The sequence below is a fragment of the Canis lupus genome, unplaced genomic scaffold (assembly GCF_011100685.1).
Source record: "Canis lupus familiaris isolate Mischka breed German Shepherd unplaced genomic scaffold, alternate assembly UU_Cfam_GSD_1.0 chrUn_S1928H2127, whole genome shotgun sequence".
Lineage (NCBI taxonomy): Eukaryota > Metazoa > Chordata > Mammalia > Carnivora > Canidae > Canis > Canis lupus.
This window is the reverse complement of record NW_023330794.1, coordinates 22,198-38,155: the sequence shown is the minus strand read 5'-3', so window position 1 is coordinate 38,155 and position 15,958 is coordinate 22,198. Positions and strand designations below refer to the sequence as shown.

Sequence of the window (15,958 nt, the reverse complement as noted above, 5' to 3'; positions counted from 1 at the left end):
TCAACACTATCCTGGGAATCCATGACAATGATGCTTCTCCAATAGGGGCATGGTCCTTCAAATTCCACCTCTGAATTTAACTTTGATTCCTGCTAATGGGCAAAGTTCCTAACTGCTTCAATGCATGCAAAATAAAGCTTCAAAGAACTAAGTGTAGGGGAATTCTCCAGGGAGCAAAAGTGTGGGTGCTTCCTCAGCCATCAGCTTCTTTTAAATGGTAAAGCAGAAAGAACTGCTGAGAACCTGCCACAGGGCACTTCTCTCACCAGTTACCCAGAACATTATTTTTCAAAAAATGTATACCTCTGAGTAAATCATCTGGGGGCCATAAGAACCTTTGAGGTATGGTAAAAGATATTGTTTGTGTTAAGTTGTGTGAAAAATGTTCATGAAATACATTGCTGTAGCATAATTCCATGTGGCTATTTCCTGACTCTTCTTCAATAAGAAGTGTGTTATTCCCTTTCGGCTGGAAAATTCTGTGATTTCCTGGTGATATAAACAAATCATAGTGGGGGATGTTCAATGGCCTGAGGGGGATTTTAGACTCAAGGTGAAGATCTTCCTCTAAACGTGACTTTGGAAAAGATTATCTTACCTGTCTTGTAGTTCAGAAATATTATTTCACACAGTTTATTTTAGGATAGATGAAGGTGTTGAGGGTGTGTCTGGAGCTAGAGGGACAGTTCCTGCAGATGCCTATCTGTTGAAGGCTCCTCTCTCCTCCCATTAATTTGCTGATGCCTAACTTGGAAAAAGACTACAGAGGGTCAGTTTTTTGCTTGCGAACACCCCGGAGAAAAGGCTCATTGGGTTTCTGCACCAGGAGGTTTTGGTGCATCAATATACTGTCTTAAACTCACCATCTTTATTTCTAAGCATGTTATCACACCAAGAGTCTCTTAGAAGAATCTGAATTTCCAAAAAAGAAAGAAAAGAAGAAAGAAAGAAAGAAAGAAAGAAAGAAAGAAAGAAAGAAAGAGAAAGAAAAAGAAAAGAAAGAAAGAAAGAAAGGAAAGGAAAGAATCTGACTTTCATTATAGTTATATGGGCAACACAAGAAAGAATATGGGGGAATCAGTTGATAAAAATCAATGAATTCATTGAAAAACATTCACTGAGTGCCATGTCCAATACATGTCAACACTGTACTAAGTACTGGGGGTACAAAGAATAAGACAGGGACTGTCCCCAAGAAACTTTCATACTGGAAGGAGAAAGATGTTGACAGGAAAACACACGGGAGCCGTGCGGGCATCCATGCAGCAGGGTAACAAGGTAGGGGGTTGACAAAGTAGGGAACAGGTTGTGGGATAGAAAAGACTCTTAATGGATGAAGCAACAGCTTGTTTGTGTTGAGTTTCTGTGTGCATCTTAAATAACAGAAAAAGGTAATTAAAGAACCAGAGCTAGCCAGTATTGATAATAAATTAATACTCATGTCATGGGACTTGAATACAGCTTCGAAAACTAATTCACAGTTCCTTCTGAAAGATTATCACGATACAGTAAGTGTGTACTGGGGGTTAGGCTCCTTTTTTGTTTGAGGTCAAATTTTTCTAATAGACAAAGCTAGTCTGCTTTAGGAAATCTCTGCCATAGTGAAATATAAACTTCATTGCATTTCTTTCCAAAGGCAAGTTGCCAAGGGAAGATGCCACCCTTTGAATTAGTCATGTTACCTGTGTGACATGTTACCAAGGTGTTTATAAGTTGAAACAATATTTTCTCTGGCATTAAAGAAGTCTGTAAAATGTATAGGCCCTAGCTGAGGTGGATTTATTTTGAACTGACCAAAGCTTTAACTTCAGGGCTCCTCACTTCCATAGGCCCCTTCAAAGGTCTTGAGAGGAGTCCTAGCAATTTTTATATTCATAATGTTGCATGTTTTTATTAGACAGGATTTCCCAAAGTAGATGAGGTTCAGGCCCCACAAGACCTTGATTGACCCTGGGTTTCAGGTAATTATAACTCAGTAAGCTTCTTGAATGAAGCCTCTAAGTTATTGATAAATACTGACTGAACAAGTTAGCAGTGTGGTAAAGTCTATTTTGAATCTGAAATCCACCTCAAAGACATGCCAAGAGCTTATTAATGAGGTACCACCTTTGGAGGTTTTTGTTTTCTTTGGCTTTAATAAGGAGAAGGGAGAAGCAGGCTCCATGCACCGGGAGCCCGATGTGGGATTCGATCCCGGATCTCCATGATCACGCCCTGGGCCAAAGGCAGGCACTAAACCGCTGCTCCACCCAGGGATCCCCAGTTCTTTATTTTTAATTGAGATATAATCCACATAATAGACTATGCAACATTGTAAAGTATACAGTCCAGTGGTATACTTCGATAGACCACAGCCACCCTAATTCCAGGACAGTTTCATCACCCTCCAAAATAAATACCGTACCCATCAGCTGTGACCACCCCCTTCTTCCCTCCTCCCAGGCAACAACTAATTCCCCTTCTGTATCCTAGATTTGCCTCTTCTGGACATTTCATACAAATGAGTGTCTAGCTTCTTTCACATAACTGTTAGCTTCAAAGTTTTTCCATGTTGTAGCATATATACCAGCACTTCATTCTTTTTGAAGGCTGTATAATATTCCCTTACATAGACACATCACCTTTTGTTCATCTGTTCCTCAGTTATTGGACTTTTCAGTTGTTTCCACTTCTGACTATTATTAATAATGCTGTTATGAGTATTCACATACATGGTTTTGTGTGGACATATGTTTTTAATTCTCTTGGGTACATACCTAGGAGTGGAATTGCTGAGTCACGTAGTAACTCTATGTCTAACCCTTTTGAGGAACTGCCAAACTGTGTTCCACACGTAACTATGCCATTTTATGTTCTCACCAATGTATGAAGATTCCACTTTCCCCATAATCTTGCTACCGCTTATCATTCTCCATCTGATTATAGCCATCTTAGTGAGTATAAAGTAGTATCTTATTATAGCTTTGATTTGTATTTCCCTAATGACTTAAGACATTGAACATCTTTTCATGTGCTTATTGGCCATTTGTGTATTTTCTTTGGAGAAATGTCTCTCTGAATCCTTTGCCCATTTAAAAGTTCAATTATTAGTCTTTTTATTGAGTTGTAAGAGTTCTTTATGTGTTCTGGATATTCTGGATACTAGACTTTTATCAGACATATGATTTGCAAATATTTTCTCCCATTCTGTGAGTGGTCTTTTACTTTCTTGATAATGTCCTTTGAAGCACAAAAATCTGTTTAATTTTTTATAAAGTCCAATTTGTCTATTTTTCCTTTTATTATTTGTGCTTTTGGTGGCATGTCTAAGAAACTCTTGCCTAATCCAAGGTCATAAAGATTTCTAAGAGTTTTTATAGCTTGAGCACTTCCATTTAGGTTAATCCATTTTGAGTTAATTTTTATATATAGAATGAAGTGTAGGAATCCTTATTTTGTATATGAATATATAGTTGTCCCAGCTCCATTCGAAAAGACTAGTCTTCCCACTTTGAATTGCTTTGGCACTCTTGTTGAAAATCAGTCAACTATAAATGTGAGGATTTATTCCTGGACTGTCAGTTCTGTTCCATTGGTTTATATGTCTATCCTTTTTTTAAAAATCTTCAGCCTCAGTTTATTCACTTTTAATTTACAGAACATCAGAGATTTACATTGTTTTCCAGTGTTAGCATTTTTATTTTTATTTTTTTAAATAATAAATTTACTTTTTATTGGTGTTCAATTTGCCAACATACAGAATAACACCCAGTGCTCATCCCGTCAAGTGCTCCACTCAGTGCCCATCACCCATTCACCCCCACCCCCCGCCCTCCTCCCCTTCCACCACCCCTAGTTTGTTTCCCAGAGTTAGGAGTCTTCATGTTCTGTCTCCCTTTCTGATATTTCCTACCCATTTCTTCTCCCTTCCCTTCTATTCCCTTTCACTATTATTTATATTCCCCAAATGAATGACACCATATAATGTTTGTCCTTCTCTGATTATATATGTCTATCTTTATGCCAGTGCCACACTACGATTACTGTAGCTTTGAATTGGGTTTTGAAAGCAGAGCATGTGAATCTTCCCACTTTTTTGTTCTTTATCTAGATTTTTCTTGGCTATTCTGGGTCCCTTGAATTGATATAAGAATTTTAGAATTAGCCTGGAAACAAGTCAGCTGTGATCTTGATAAGGGTTGTGCTGAAGCCATAGTTCAATTTGGGGCATAGTGCCATTTTAACAATATTTTCTTCTGGTCCATGACCATGGCATTTTTTCCATTTATTTCAATCTTCTTTAATTTCAACAATGTTTTGTAGCTTTCAGTGTATGGATCTTATACATTTTGGTTACATTTTTTCCTAAGTATTTTATTCTTTTTAATATTGTTATACATGGAAATTTTTTCTTAATATCATTTTGGATTACTCATTGCTAATACATAGAAATACATCTAACTTTTATATATTGATCTTGTTTCCTGCAACCTTGCTGAACCCATTTGTTAGTGCTAAGGTTTTTTTCTACATTCCTAGGAATATGTCTTGTGGTCTTCTAGTTTCTCAGGAATATGTTGGAGCATTTCAAACTCTCTGTGGATATCTCATTTCTCAGCTTTTTCTTTTAAACTTTTAGATTAGGGTTTTTGTTGTTGTTTTTTGTTTTTTTGTTTTTTTTGTCCCAACTGTTATCCATTGCCTTACACAGCTGCCAGTTTAAAACATTTACCTGTAAGTGTTTTTAAAAATGCTCCTGGGGATATCTAGGTGACTAAGCGGTTGGGTGTCTGCCTTCCTCTCTAGGCATGATCCTGGAGTTCTGGGATCCAGTCTCACATCCAGCTCCCCATAGGGAGCCCACTTCTCCCTCTGCCTATGTCTCTGCCTCTCTCTGTCTCCCTTTGCCTGTGTCTCTGCCTCTCTCTCTCTGTCTGTGTGTCTTTCTCATGAATAAATAAATAAATAATGATATTTTTAAAATGCCCCTTGAGAAGAAGAGGCTTCTAGCATTGTGCAGTTCTCAGTGAGGTCAAGGACAAGGTTCTCAATTGAGGTCTTCCAGGAAACTCACTAGACAGGTAAAACAATGACAGTTCTTTGGGAAGGAGGCTTTAAGGAACTCCAGCTCCATTTTGCTCCCCTGGGATGTGGGCTATTTTTCAAGGCTACCATCAGGATACAGAGCAGAGGTCTAGAACTAGTTAAAACAACAGATCTCACTGTTCTTATAGAAATTAATACATTTTCCCTTAATAAATGCTCTCTGGGTTGCTGTAGACCCATTGGTTAAATTTTCCAAAATGATTAAAACATTGATTCTATGTTTGCCAGTGTTTGTCATTGTCGTTGCTTTTATGGAGGGATGAAGTTTCAAATGTCCTCACTTTCCCGTTTTCACTGATTCGCCTATAACATGGTTTAAAATACCTAAAGTCTCAATGACCATCAGCTAATTAAATACTTCATCATGGGAGTCGATTAGAGAAAAGGAATAAAAATAGAAAATGTAATTCTCAGAGGAGCTCTCCCAGGTGGAGAGATGAAGTTCAACATGAATACAGTTTCTATATTTAGCGCTCTCAAAGTTTATGGTAACAGCTGTTTTATAAACCCCCTTTTCTTCATGTGAGTTACACACAGGCTTTGGAGTCAGAACTCAGTTCAAATTCCAGCTCTGCTTCTGACTGGCTTGACAAACTCGGACAAATTATGTAACCTCTCTGTACCTCAGTTTCCTCATTTGTAAAATGAGGTGATGATAGTATCTATCACATAAGGTTATTATAAGGATTAAATGTGAAATGCTGATCACAGATGCCTTACAGCCCAATAATAGTATTGGTTATGAAGATTATCTATCTAATACTTGGTAAAAGTATAGTTAATGATTCTTGAGTAGAGTCAACCTCAAGGCAGATTGTCTTTTCTTTTCTTCCTATTTCTTTTACCTTTTTTCATTTTAAAGAGTTGGGAAGAAGGTCTGTTCAGCATTTTGGAATAAAAGCTTGTGTCAAAAAGATGACAAGATGTCCTTTATTCAACAAACATTAAATAGTCAATAACAAGCACTATACTATGTCAGGCACAGGGACAACATGACAATAAAATATGGTCCCTGCCCTCCAGGAGCCGAGAATCCAGGAGATTGATAAGGAAACAGGTGATACATGCCATGACAAAGGCTGTAATGCAAGAATACACACAGGCTATGTGGTGGGAATATAGCTTTCACCGGCTGCTCATAGATTTAGCCCTTCTTGTTTGGCTCCAAAACTGAAGAATTGGTTATCATTTTGTCTTTAACTGGGTGGTTTAAACTGTAGGATTTTTAAACTTTCTAGAGATAAAAGAAAAGCACTTTGAATTATGGAGGACACTAGAAATAGTATTTCCTACAGAAATTACTTCCTACTGGTATAGTCACTTCTGAGGTTTTCAACCTGAAATGTTCTTTGGCATATTTTTTCTTTGCCATCCACTTAAAAAATTTTTTTTCTCTTTCTCTTCCTGCTTTATCATTCAGAGACCTGGGTAGTGCCCAAAGGAAGAATGTTTTACAGATTCTAAGGGTGATTTTATAGGCAAAGGCAGAAAATGATTGCTTTTAAACTTCAAGTTCCATACCAAAAAAAAGAACATAAATTTTCATCTAGTTACTTAAAATGCAGATAATTTTAATTCCATTGCATTTTTCAGAATTCTCAGTCATAACCCTCTGACAACTGTTGAAGATTCATATCTTTTTAAATTGCCAGCATTAAAATATTTGTAAGTATTACAACAATCTCATGGCTCATGAGATGATTTCTGCTCTTTTTTACTTTTGTCAAAGATTAAATCTTTTGCATTTTGAATAAAAAGTCATAATTTAAATTTTAGCTGGGTTATTGCAATAAGAATTATTGGCAAAGAAAGAATGTATATGGACAAGACAGCCTGTAGTAGAAGAGAGCAGTATTGAAGAACACATAGAGATATGGAACATGCAGGTGTATAGCGAAATATTTACCACATATGTAGAAATATCATTTATCTCAAAAAGCAAACTGGAATAAGGTATACCTTATTTAAAACAAAAGACTAATCAAGAAAGGTGGATGCAACTGAGAATGAGTAGGAAAAGGGTAAAAGGAGATTGTACTGTTTAGCACCAAGGTGATTATGTTCGTGATGCACATAAATTTTAATTTCTTCAATAAGAATGCTCTGAAATTATCTTCCATAGCAAGTAAACTCTTGAGCTAGCTTGACAGAGAAGCCAGAATTTAAATAATCACATACTATTAAGTACCTTTTTGTACTTGGTGTGAAATTTTAGTCTTTGGTATCATGCATGTTTGGGCGTTCTCTTTCAGAGACATGGGAACAACACAGGTGTCACTTTCAACAATTGAGAGCATTCTCATGATGACCCTTGAATTGGAAAAACTGTAAGTTGATCTTTCTTATGTTTATTATCACTTCGTTGTGTATTTAGGTTTGTTTTATTTATAAGTCAGCTTTATTGAGGCATAATTTTCAGTTAATATGTACTCTTTTTAAGTATGCAGTTTTTAATGAGCTTTGGTAAATATATAGTTGTGTAACCACCACCACGTTTGAGATACAGAACATTTCTGTTTGTAGTTAATCCCCTGTTGCCACTATCAGCCCCTGACAGCCATCAACCTCATTTTTGTCCCTATAGTATTTTTTCCACCATGTCTTTTTTTTTTTTTTTTTTAAGATTTTATTTATTTATTCATGAGAGACAAAGAGAGAGAGAGTGAGAGGTCAGAGGGAGAAACAGGCTCCATACAAGGATTCTGAGCTGGGACTTGATCACGGGACTCCGGGATCACTCCCTGAGTCAAAGGCAGACGCTCAACTGCTGAGCCACCCAGGCGCCCCTCTACCGTGTCTTATGAATGAAATCATACAGTATGCAGTCTTGTGTGATTGGCTCCTTTGACTCAGCATAATCCTTTTGAGATTCATCCATGTGATTGCATCAACCCGTAATTCACTCCTTTTTATTACTGAGTAGTGTTACAGTTGTGTGGATATATCAGTTTGTTTATGCATTCATCACTTAATGGACATTTGAGTTGTTCTGATTTTCCTTTTGGCTATGATGAATAAAGCTGCTAAAAGCAGTCACGTGCAGGCCTTTGTGTGAGCATATGCTTTCATTCTGGGGGAGGTGAAATACTTAATGGTAGGATTACTACATCATGTGCTAAGTGTATATTTAACTTTTTAAGAAAATGCTTCCTAGGGGTGCCTGGGGGGTTAGTCAGTTAAGTGTCCAACTGTTGATTGTTGATTTTGGCTTAGGTCATAATCTCAGGGTTGTGAGATCAAGCCCCCAGTGGGGCTCCATGCTGAACGTGGAGCATGCTTAAGATTCTTTCTCTCCCTTTCTCTCTGCCCCTCCTCCCCACCCCACTCATACACATGTGCTTGCTGTCTCTCTCTCAAAAAAAAAAAAAACAAAAACAAAAACAAAAAACCTGCTTACCTCTTTTCTAAAGTGAATGTAGGGCAGCCCCCGTGGCTCAGCAGTTTAGCGCCACCTTCCGACCAGGGCGTGATCCTGGAGACCCAGGATCTAGTCCCATGTCGGGTTCCCTGCATGGAGCCAGCTTCTCCCTCTACCTGTTTCTCTGCCTCTCTCTCCCTCCCTCAGTGTCTCTCATAATAAATGAATAAAAGCTTTAAAAAAAATAAAGTGGATGTACCATTTTGCATTCCAAGCGGCAGTGTATGACATCTTTATATTTCAGTTAAAAAATTTTTTCAAACTTTGTATCTTTTTTTTTTAATTTTATTTATGATAGTCACAGAGAGAGAGAGAGAGAGAGAGAGGCAGAGACATAGGCAGAGGGAGAAGCAGGCTCCATGCACCGGGAGCCCGACGTGGGATTCGATCCCGGGTCTCCAGGATCGCGCCCTGGGCCAAAGGCAGGCGCTAAACCGCTGCGCCACCCAGGGATCCCTAGACTTTGTATCTTTAATTTGCATTTCTCTAATAGCTCATGATGTTGAGTGTCTATTCATGTACCAATATCTTTTTAAATGATGTGTCTATTGAAATCTCTTTTCCTTTTATTTTTTTCTTAAAGATTTATTTATCTCAGACAGAGAGAGAGAGAGACCAAATGTGGTGGGGGGTGGGGGGTATAGGCAGTCAGAGAGGGAGAGAGAGAATCTCAGATTCCTCACCAAGCTTGGAGCCTGATTTGGGGCTCAATCCCACAACCCTGAGACCATAACCTGAGCCAAAATCAAGAGTCAGACACGCAGCCAACTGAGCCACCCTGGTGCCTCCAAATCCATCATTCAGTTGGATACATACTATTGAGTTTTAAGAGTATATTATATATTCTGGAAAAAGTCTTTTCTCTCAGGTGTTTAGCAAATTTCTCCCAGGCTGTGGCTTGTCTTCATTCTGTTCTATCTCTGAAGACCAGAATTTTTAATTTTTAAATTTTGATGAACTCACCCATTTCACCCATCATTCCACTCCTTGTCCCCTCTGGGGACAACTATAGTTTGTTCCCTATAATAAATGTCTGTTTCTTGACTCTCTCTCTCCCCTTTGCTCATTTTTTTTGTTTGTTTCTTAAATTCCACATATAAGTGAAATCACCTGGTATTTGTCTTTCACTGACTGACTTACTTTGCTTAGCATTGTACTCTAATGTTGTTGCAGGTGGCAGGATTTCGTTCTTTTTTATGGCTGAATAATATCCCATTGTTTATATATACCACCTATTTTTTATCCATCCACCTATCAATGGACTGGTAGGCTGCTTTCCATAACTTGGCTATGGTAAATAATGCTACATAGACGTGCATGTATCCCTTTGAATTAGTGTTTTTGTAATTTTTGGTTAAATACCCAGAAGTGCAATTACTGGATCATACGGTAGTTTTATTTTTAATTTTTTGAGGAGCCTCCATACCATTTTCCTCAGTGGCTGTACCAGTTTGCATTCCCGCCAGCAGAGCATAAGTTATTATGTCTCCATATCCTCACTAAAATTTGTTGTTTCTTGTGTTTTTTATTTTAGCCATTCTGACAGGTGTGAAGTGATATCTCATTGTGGTTTTTATTTGCACTTCCCTGATGATACTGAGCATTTTTTCATGTGTCTGTTGGCCATATGCATGTCTTCTTTTTTTTAAAGATTTTATTTATTTATTTGAGAGAGAGAGAGAAAGAACATGAGCAGGAGGAGGGGCAGAGGAAGAGGGAGAGAGAGAGAATCCCAAGCAGATTCCCCTCTGAGTACCTAGCCTTACTCAGGGCTCGATCCCAGGACCCTGAGATCATGACCTAAGCTGAAGGCAGACATTTAACCAACTGAGCCACCCAGGCACCCCTGTGCATCTTCTTTGGAGAAATGTCTGTGTCTTCCAGTTTTTAAGTGGATTATTTGGGGGTTTTTGGTGTTGATCTGTAGACATTCTTTATATATTTTGGATACTAAACCTATATTGAATATGTCACTTGCAAATATCTTCTCCTATTTGATAGGTAGTCTTTATTATTTTTTTTGGTTGTTTCCTTTACTATACAGAAACTTCATATATTGTTTGATATGGTGAAACATTGTTTAGAATTTTGCATCTGTGTTCATGAGAGATATTGGTCTATTGTTTGTTTATTTATTTATTTATTTATTTATTTATTTATTTATTTATTTATGATAGTCACCCAGAGAGAGAGAGAGAGGCAGAGACACAGGCAGAGGGAGAAGCAGGCTCCATGCACCGGGCCTTGGGCTAAAGGCAGGCGCCAGACCGCTGCGCCACCCAGGGATCCCGGTCTATTGTTTTCTTTTCTTGTACTGTCTTTGCCTACTTATGATAAGGGAAAAGCTGGCCTTAAAAATGAGTGGGGAAATATTCTTTTCTCTTCAACTTTCTGGTAGAGTTTGTGTAGAATTGGCATTATTTCTTCCTTAAATGTTTGGTAGAATCACTCATGAAGCCCTGTGTATTTGAAGCTTTCTTTGTGAGAAAGTTGCAAATTATACACTCTATTTCTTTAATAGTGATATTTAAGTTACATATTTATTTTTGAGTAGTTTACATCTTTTATGATCTGTTCATTTCACCTTGAATTGATTGACAAATTATTTTATAATATTCCCTTCTTATCCTTTTAATATCTGTAGGGATGCCTGGGTGGCTCAGTGGTTGAGCATCTCCCTTTGGCTCAGCTCATGACCTCGGGATTCTGGGATTGAATCCCACATGAGGCTCCCTGCAGGGAGCCTGCTTCTCCCTCTGCCTCTGCCTCTGCCTCTCTCTGTGTCTCTCATGAATAAATAAAAATAAAATCTTAAAAAAAAAAAAGAAAAGAAACAAGGGACATGTCACCCCCTGTTTTTTTTTTTTAAGATTTTATTTATTCATGAGAGACACAGAGAGAGAGAGGGGGGAGACAGAGGCAGAGACACAGGCAGAGGGAGAAGCAGTCTCCATGCTGGGAGCCTGATGTGGGACTTGATCCCGGGACTCCAGGATCAGGCTTTGGGCCGATGGCAGGCGCTAAACTGCTGAGCCACCCAGGGATCCCTGACCCCTCTCATTTCTGATACTGATAATTTATGTCTTCTCTTGTCTTGTCTTAATCAGTCTGCCTAGAGGTTTATCAGTTTTATTTATCTTCTCCAAAAACTGTCTTTTGGGGCACCTGCGTGGCTCAGTGGTTGAGCATCTGTTTTTGGCTCAGGTCGTGATCCTGGAGTCCTAGAATCGAGTCCCTTTTCAAGCTCCCCACAGGGAGCCTGCTTCTCCCTCTGCCTATGTCTCTGCCCCTCTCTCTGTATCTCTCATGAATAAATAATTACAATTTTTAAAAATAAATAAATAAAAACTGTCTTTTCATTTCACTGGCCTCTCTATTTTTGTTTTCCGTTTTCTTTATTTGTGCCTTGATCTCTATTATGCTATTTCTTCTCCTTATTCAATGATTAATTTTCTTTTCTTTTTTTAATTTCTTAAAAGTGGATACTGGGGAAGCTGAACACCACATTAGCAACATCCCATATGTTGACATGGTTTCAGTTTTAGTACGAAATAGCTCTTAATTTCTCTTTTGATTTCTTTGACTGGCAGGGTTACTTAGAAGTATGTTGTTTAGTTTCTAAATAATTTGGAGATTTTTCAAATCTGTTCATTTCTAATTTAATTCCATTGTAGTCACAGAACATATGTTGAATGACTTAAATCCTTTTAAACTTATTGAGGCTTGTGTTATACCCATGAATTCTGGTATTAGATGAGCCTATGATCTATTTTGGTAACTATTATGTATCTACTTGAAAAAAATGAGTACTCTGATTTTGGGTGGAGCATTCTATAATGTCAGTTAGGTCAAGTATGTAGATAGTGTTATTCAAGTCTGCTATATCTTTACTGATTTTCTATATATTTTTCTGTCAATTATTTAGAAAGCAATATTGAAATTTCCAACTATAATTGTGTATTTATTTGTCTCTCTTTGCCATTCTCCTTCATATATTTTGAAGTTCTGTTATCAGATGCATAAATTTTTAGGTTATGTCTTTTTTATTAGTTGATATTCCTATAATGATGGAATAACCTCCTTTATCCTTGGTAATATTTTTTTACTTTGAAATGCACTTTGTCTTACAGTAATGTAGCCACCCAAGGTTTCTTTTGATTACTGTTAGCATAGCACAATTTTTTCTATACTTTTAACCTACTTGTATATTTCTATTGCAGATGATTCTTATAGACAGCATATAGTTGGCTTTTGCTTTTTTATATTTTAATTAGGTGATTATACCATTACACCTAATGTAATTATTAACATGACTACATTTAAAGCTACTAAACTCTCTATGTGTCCCATCTGTTCTTTGTTTTGCTATTTTTTTTCTTTTTCTTCCTACTTTTGGATGACTGAGTACACTTTTAAATTAAATTAAATTAAATTAAATTAAATTAAATTAAATTAAATTTTATTTGTTGGCTAGTTAATTACAACTCAGGTTTTGTTAGTTTAGCAGTAGTTTAATGGCTTGTAGTGTTCATCTTTAACTTTTCACAGTCTATCTTCAAATAATATATGATTTCATGATTGGCATAAGAACCTTACAATATATAGTGTACTTCATTTCTCCCTTACTGGCCTTTGTGCTAATGTCTTCATACATTTTGCTTTACTTCTAAACAGCACACTATATTATTTTTTTGTTTAAACAATAAGTTAACTCCTTTAGGAAGTATAGTTGATGTATATTAAATTAGTTTCAGATGTACAACATAGTGATTGAAGAATTAATACCACAATAAGTGTATTACGGTATTATTAACTATATTCCCTACATTGTACTTTTCATCTGGAGACTTACTTTATAACTAGAAGTTTGTACTTCTTACGTCTTTTCACTCATTTTGACCATATCCCCGCCCTCTACTTTAATAACCACCAGTTTGTTCTCCATATTCATGAATCTGTTTCTCTCTCCTTTTTGTTGTCAGTTTTCATTTGTTTAAGATTCTACATATAAGTGAAATCATATTGTATTCAGATATTTAAATAGTAAGAAAAACCTTATGTATTTACCTTTGGAGTTACCAGTTCTAATGTTCTTCTTCCTTTTGTGTGGATCCACATTTCTATCGCAATCATTTTCCTTCTGCTTGAAAATACTTTCTTTAGCTTTTCTACAGTGTAAATCTACTAATGATGACTTCTTTCAGCTTTTGTATGTCTCAGTCTTTTGTTTTGCTTTTATTTTTGAAAGATCTGGATATAGAATTCTAGTTTGATAGTTGTTGGTCCCCTCTCCGCTTCACTGCTTTAAAGATGTTGCTCTACTGAGTTCCATTAATTCCAACAAGAAATATGTTACCATTGTTATCTCTATTTCCCTATATGTTGTGTGGAGGTTTTTCCTTTGGCTTATTTTTAACATTTTCTCTTTATTGATGGCTTGAGAAGTTTGATTATGATGTGCTTTGGCATAGTTTTGTCCATATTTCTTGTGTTTAGAGTTCATTGACCTTCTTGGATTTGTGGGTTTATTAGGGTTACCTGTTTGGACAATTTGGGGGCTATTATTTTTCAAATTATATTTCTTCTCCCTTGTAGACTCTATGTATGCATATATTAGGCCACTTGAAGTTGTTGTATAACTCACTAAGTAGAGACATGGGTTTCTTAGTCTGGGATTTTTTTTTTTTAAGATTTTATTTATTTGACAGAGAGTGAGAGCACAAGCAGGGGGAGCAGAGGAGAGGGAGAAGTAGGCTCTCTGCTGAGGAGCAAAACTGATGTGGAGCTCGATCTTGGGACCCGGGGATCATGACCTGAGCCGAAGGCAGACATTTAACTGATTGAGCCACCCTGGTGCCTCATCAGTCTGGTTTTCTTTAACATAAGAAATATTGTTATAACTTTTTTTATAAAGATTTTATAATTTATTTAAGAGAAAGAAGAGAGCACACGTGGGTGGGGCAGAGGAATCTCAAGCAGACTTACAGTGATCTAGGAGCCCAGTGAGGGGCTTGATCTTATGAGCCTGAGATCATGACCTGAGTTGAAACCAAAAGTCAGATGCTTAACCAACAGTGGCACCCAGGCACCCCAGTTATAGTAACTTTTTAAACATCCTTGTCTGCTAGTTGTAACACCTGTGTAGATTTTGGGTTAGTTTTGATTGATTGCTTTCTATCCTTGATGTGGGCCATATTTTAGACTTACTCAGACTCTTCTTAGAAGTCTACCCTCTTCCTGTATGCTCTTAACCCAAAGTGAGACTTTTGGGTCAGAAGGAGATACTTCTGAACTGAACTACTGATCAATGTCACCCAGTTCTTATCTCTGTCTTATTCTAGGTATATCATACCCCCTACCATCCTTACCTATTGGTTGAGCACCTCTGTCCTTCTCTTTATTTATAATATTCATGAGCAACAATTGGCCAACTGGTCCCTACTCAACCCTACCCAACCATCATATGCCACAAGAATTCCTTTATGCAGAGCCCTGTGAAGACCTTGGCCTGAATCTTCTACTCAAGTAACCCCTTTACCACTAATATAATGCTCTGTGTTTCCATTTATAGGATATTACCTAGCCGTATGTCCTGTTGTCTCTGCCAACTCAAAAATAATATTGAGGTTGTTTGCAAGACAGTCAAGCTGCATTGTGACGGTGAATGTTTGACAAATGCCACACGTTGTGGTGAGTTTGAATTGCCTCATGATATATATATATAATATTTATATTTAAAGATTTTATTTATGAGAGAGAGAGAGAGAGAGAGAGAGGCAGAGGGAGAAGCAGGATCCATATAGGGAGCCTGATGTGGGACTTGATCCCAGGACTCCAGGATCACGCCCTAGGCTGAAGGCAGGTGCTAAACCGCTGAGCCAACCAGGAATCACCTCATGATATATTTTAAATTTTATTTATGTTTTAATTTTTATTTTTAATCAACAATGATCAATTTTTAACTAATGATGTCACTGCATTATTTTTATTCACTTACAGTTCAAACCCCTAAATTTCTTTTTTTTTTCAAAGATTTATTTGAGAGAGAGAGAGATGTGAGTCGAAGGAGGGGCAGAGGGAGAGAATCTCAAACAGATTCCCCACTGAGTGTGGAGCCCATTGCAGGGCTCAATCCCATGACCTTGAAATCATGACCTGAGCTGAAACCAAGAGTTGTATGCTTAACCCACTGAGCCACACAGGCACCCTTAAAATCCCTAAATTTATAAGAACTATTCCTTTGTTATAAGTCAGATTCTCAGTTACATTATTAAATTAATTACTCCCAAATGAAAACATATGCATCATAATTTGTAAACTAATTTCATATGTATCAGAACTCAGGTCCCCCTTGTCTTATATGACAGGTGGAGATATATTTTTGTTTATTGTTTGTTTTTACAAGTTATCAAGAGTAAAAGTGATGCTGATTTATAGATAAAGTTTATTCAGAGC

General features: G+C 37.2%; 1 protein-coding gene across 1 annotated transcript in view; it reads left to right on the top strand.

Annotated features, from left to right (window-relative positions):
• LOC119868911 (leucine-rich repeat-containing protein 37A2-like) overlaps window positions 1-15,958 on the top strand; it is a 39,483-nt gene that overhangs the window by 14,511 nt on the left and 9,014 nt on the right. Inside the window, exons 4-6 of the mRNA XM_038589374.1 lie at window positions 6,679-6,750; window positions 7,338-7,412; window positions 15,075-15,193. Coding sequence (XP_038445302.1) covers window positions 6,679-6,750; window positions 7,338-7,412; window positions 15,075-15,193 — 266 coding nt within the window. The remainder of the gene's footprint in view (window positions 1-6,678; window positions 6,751-7,337; window positions 7,413-15,074; window positions 15,194-15,958) is intronic.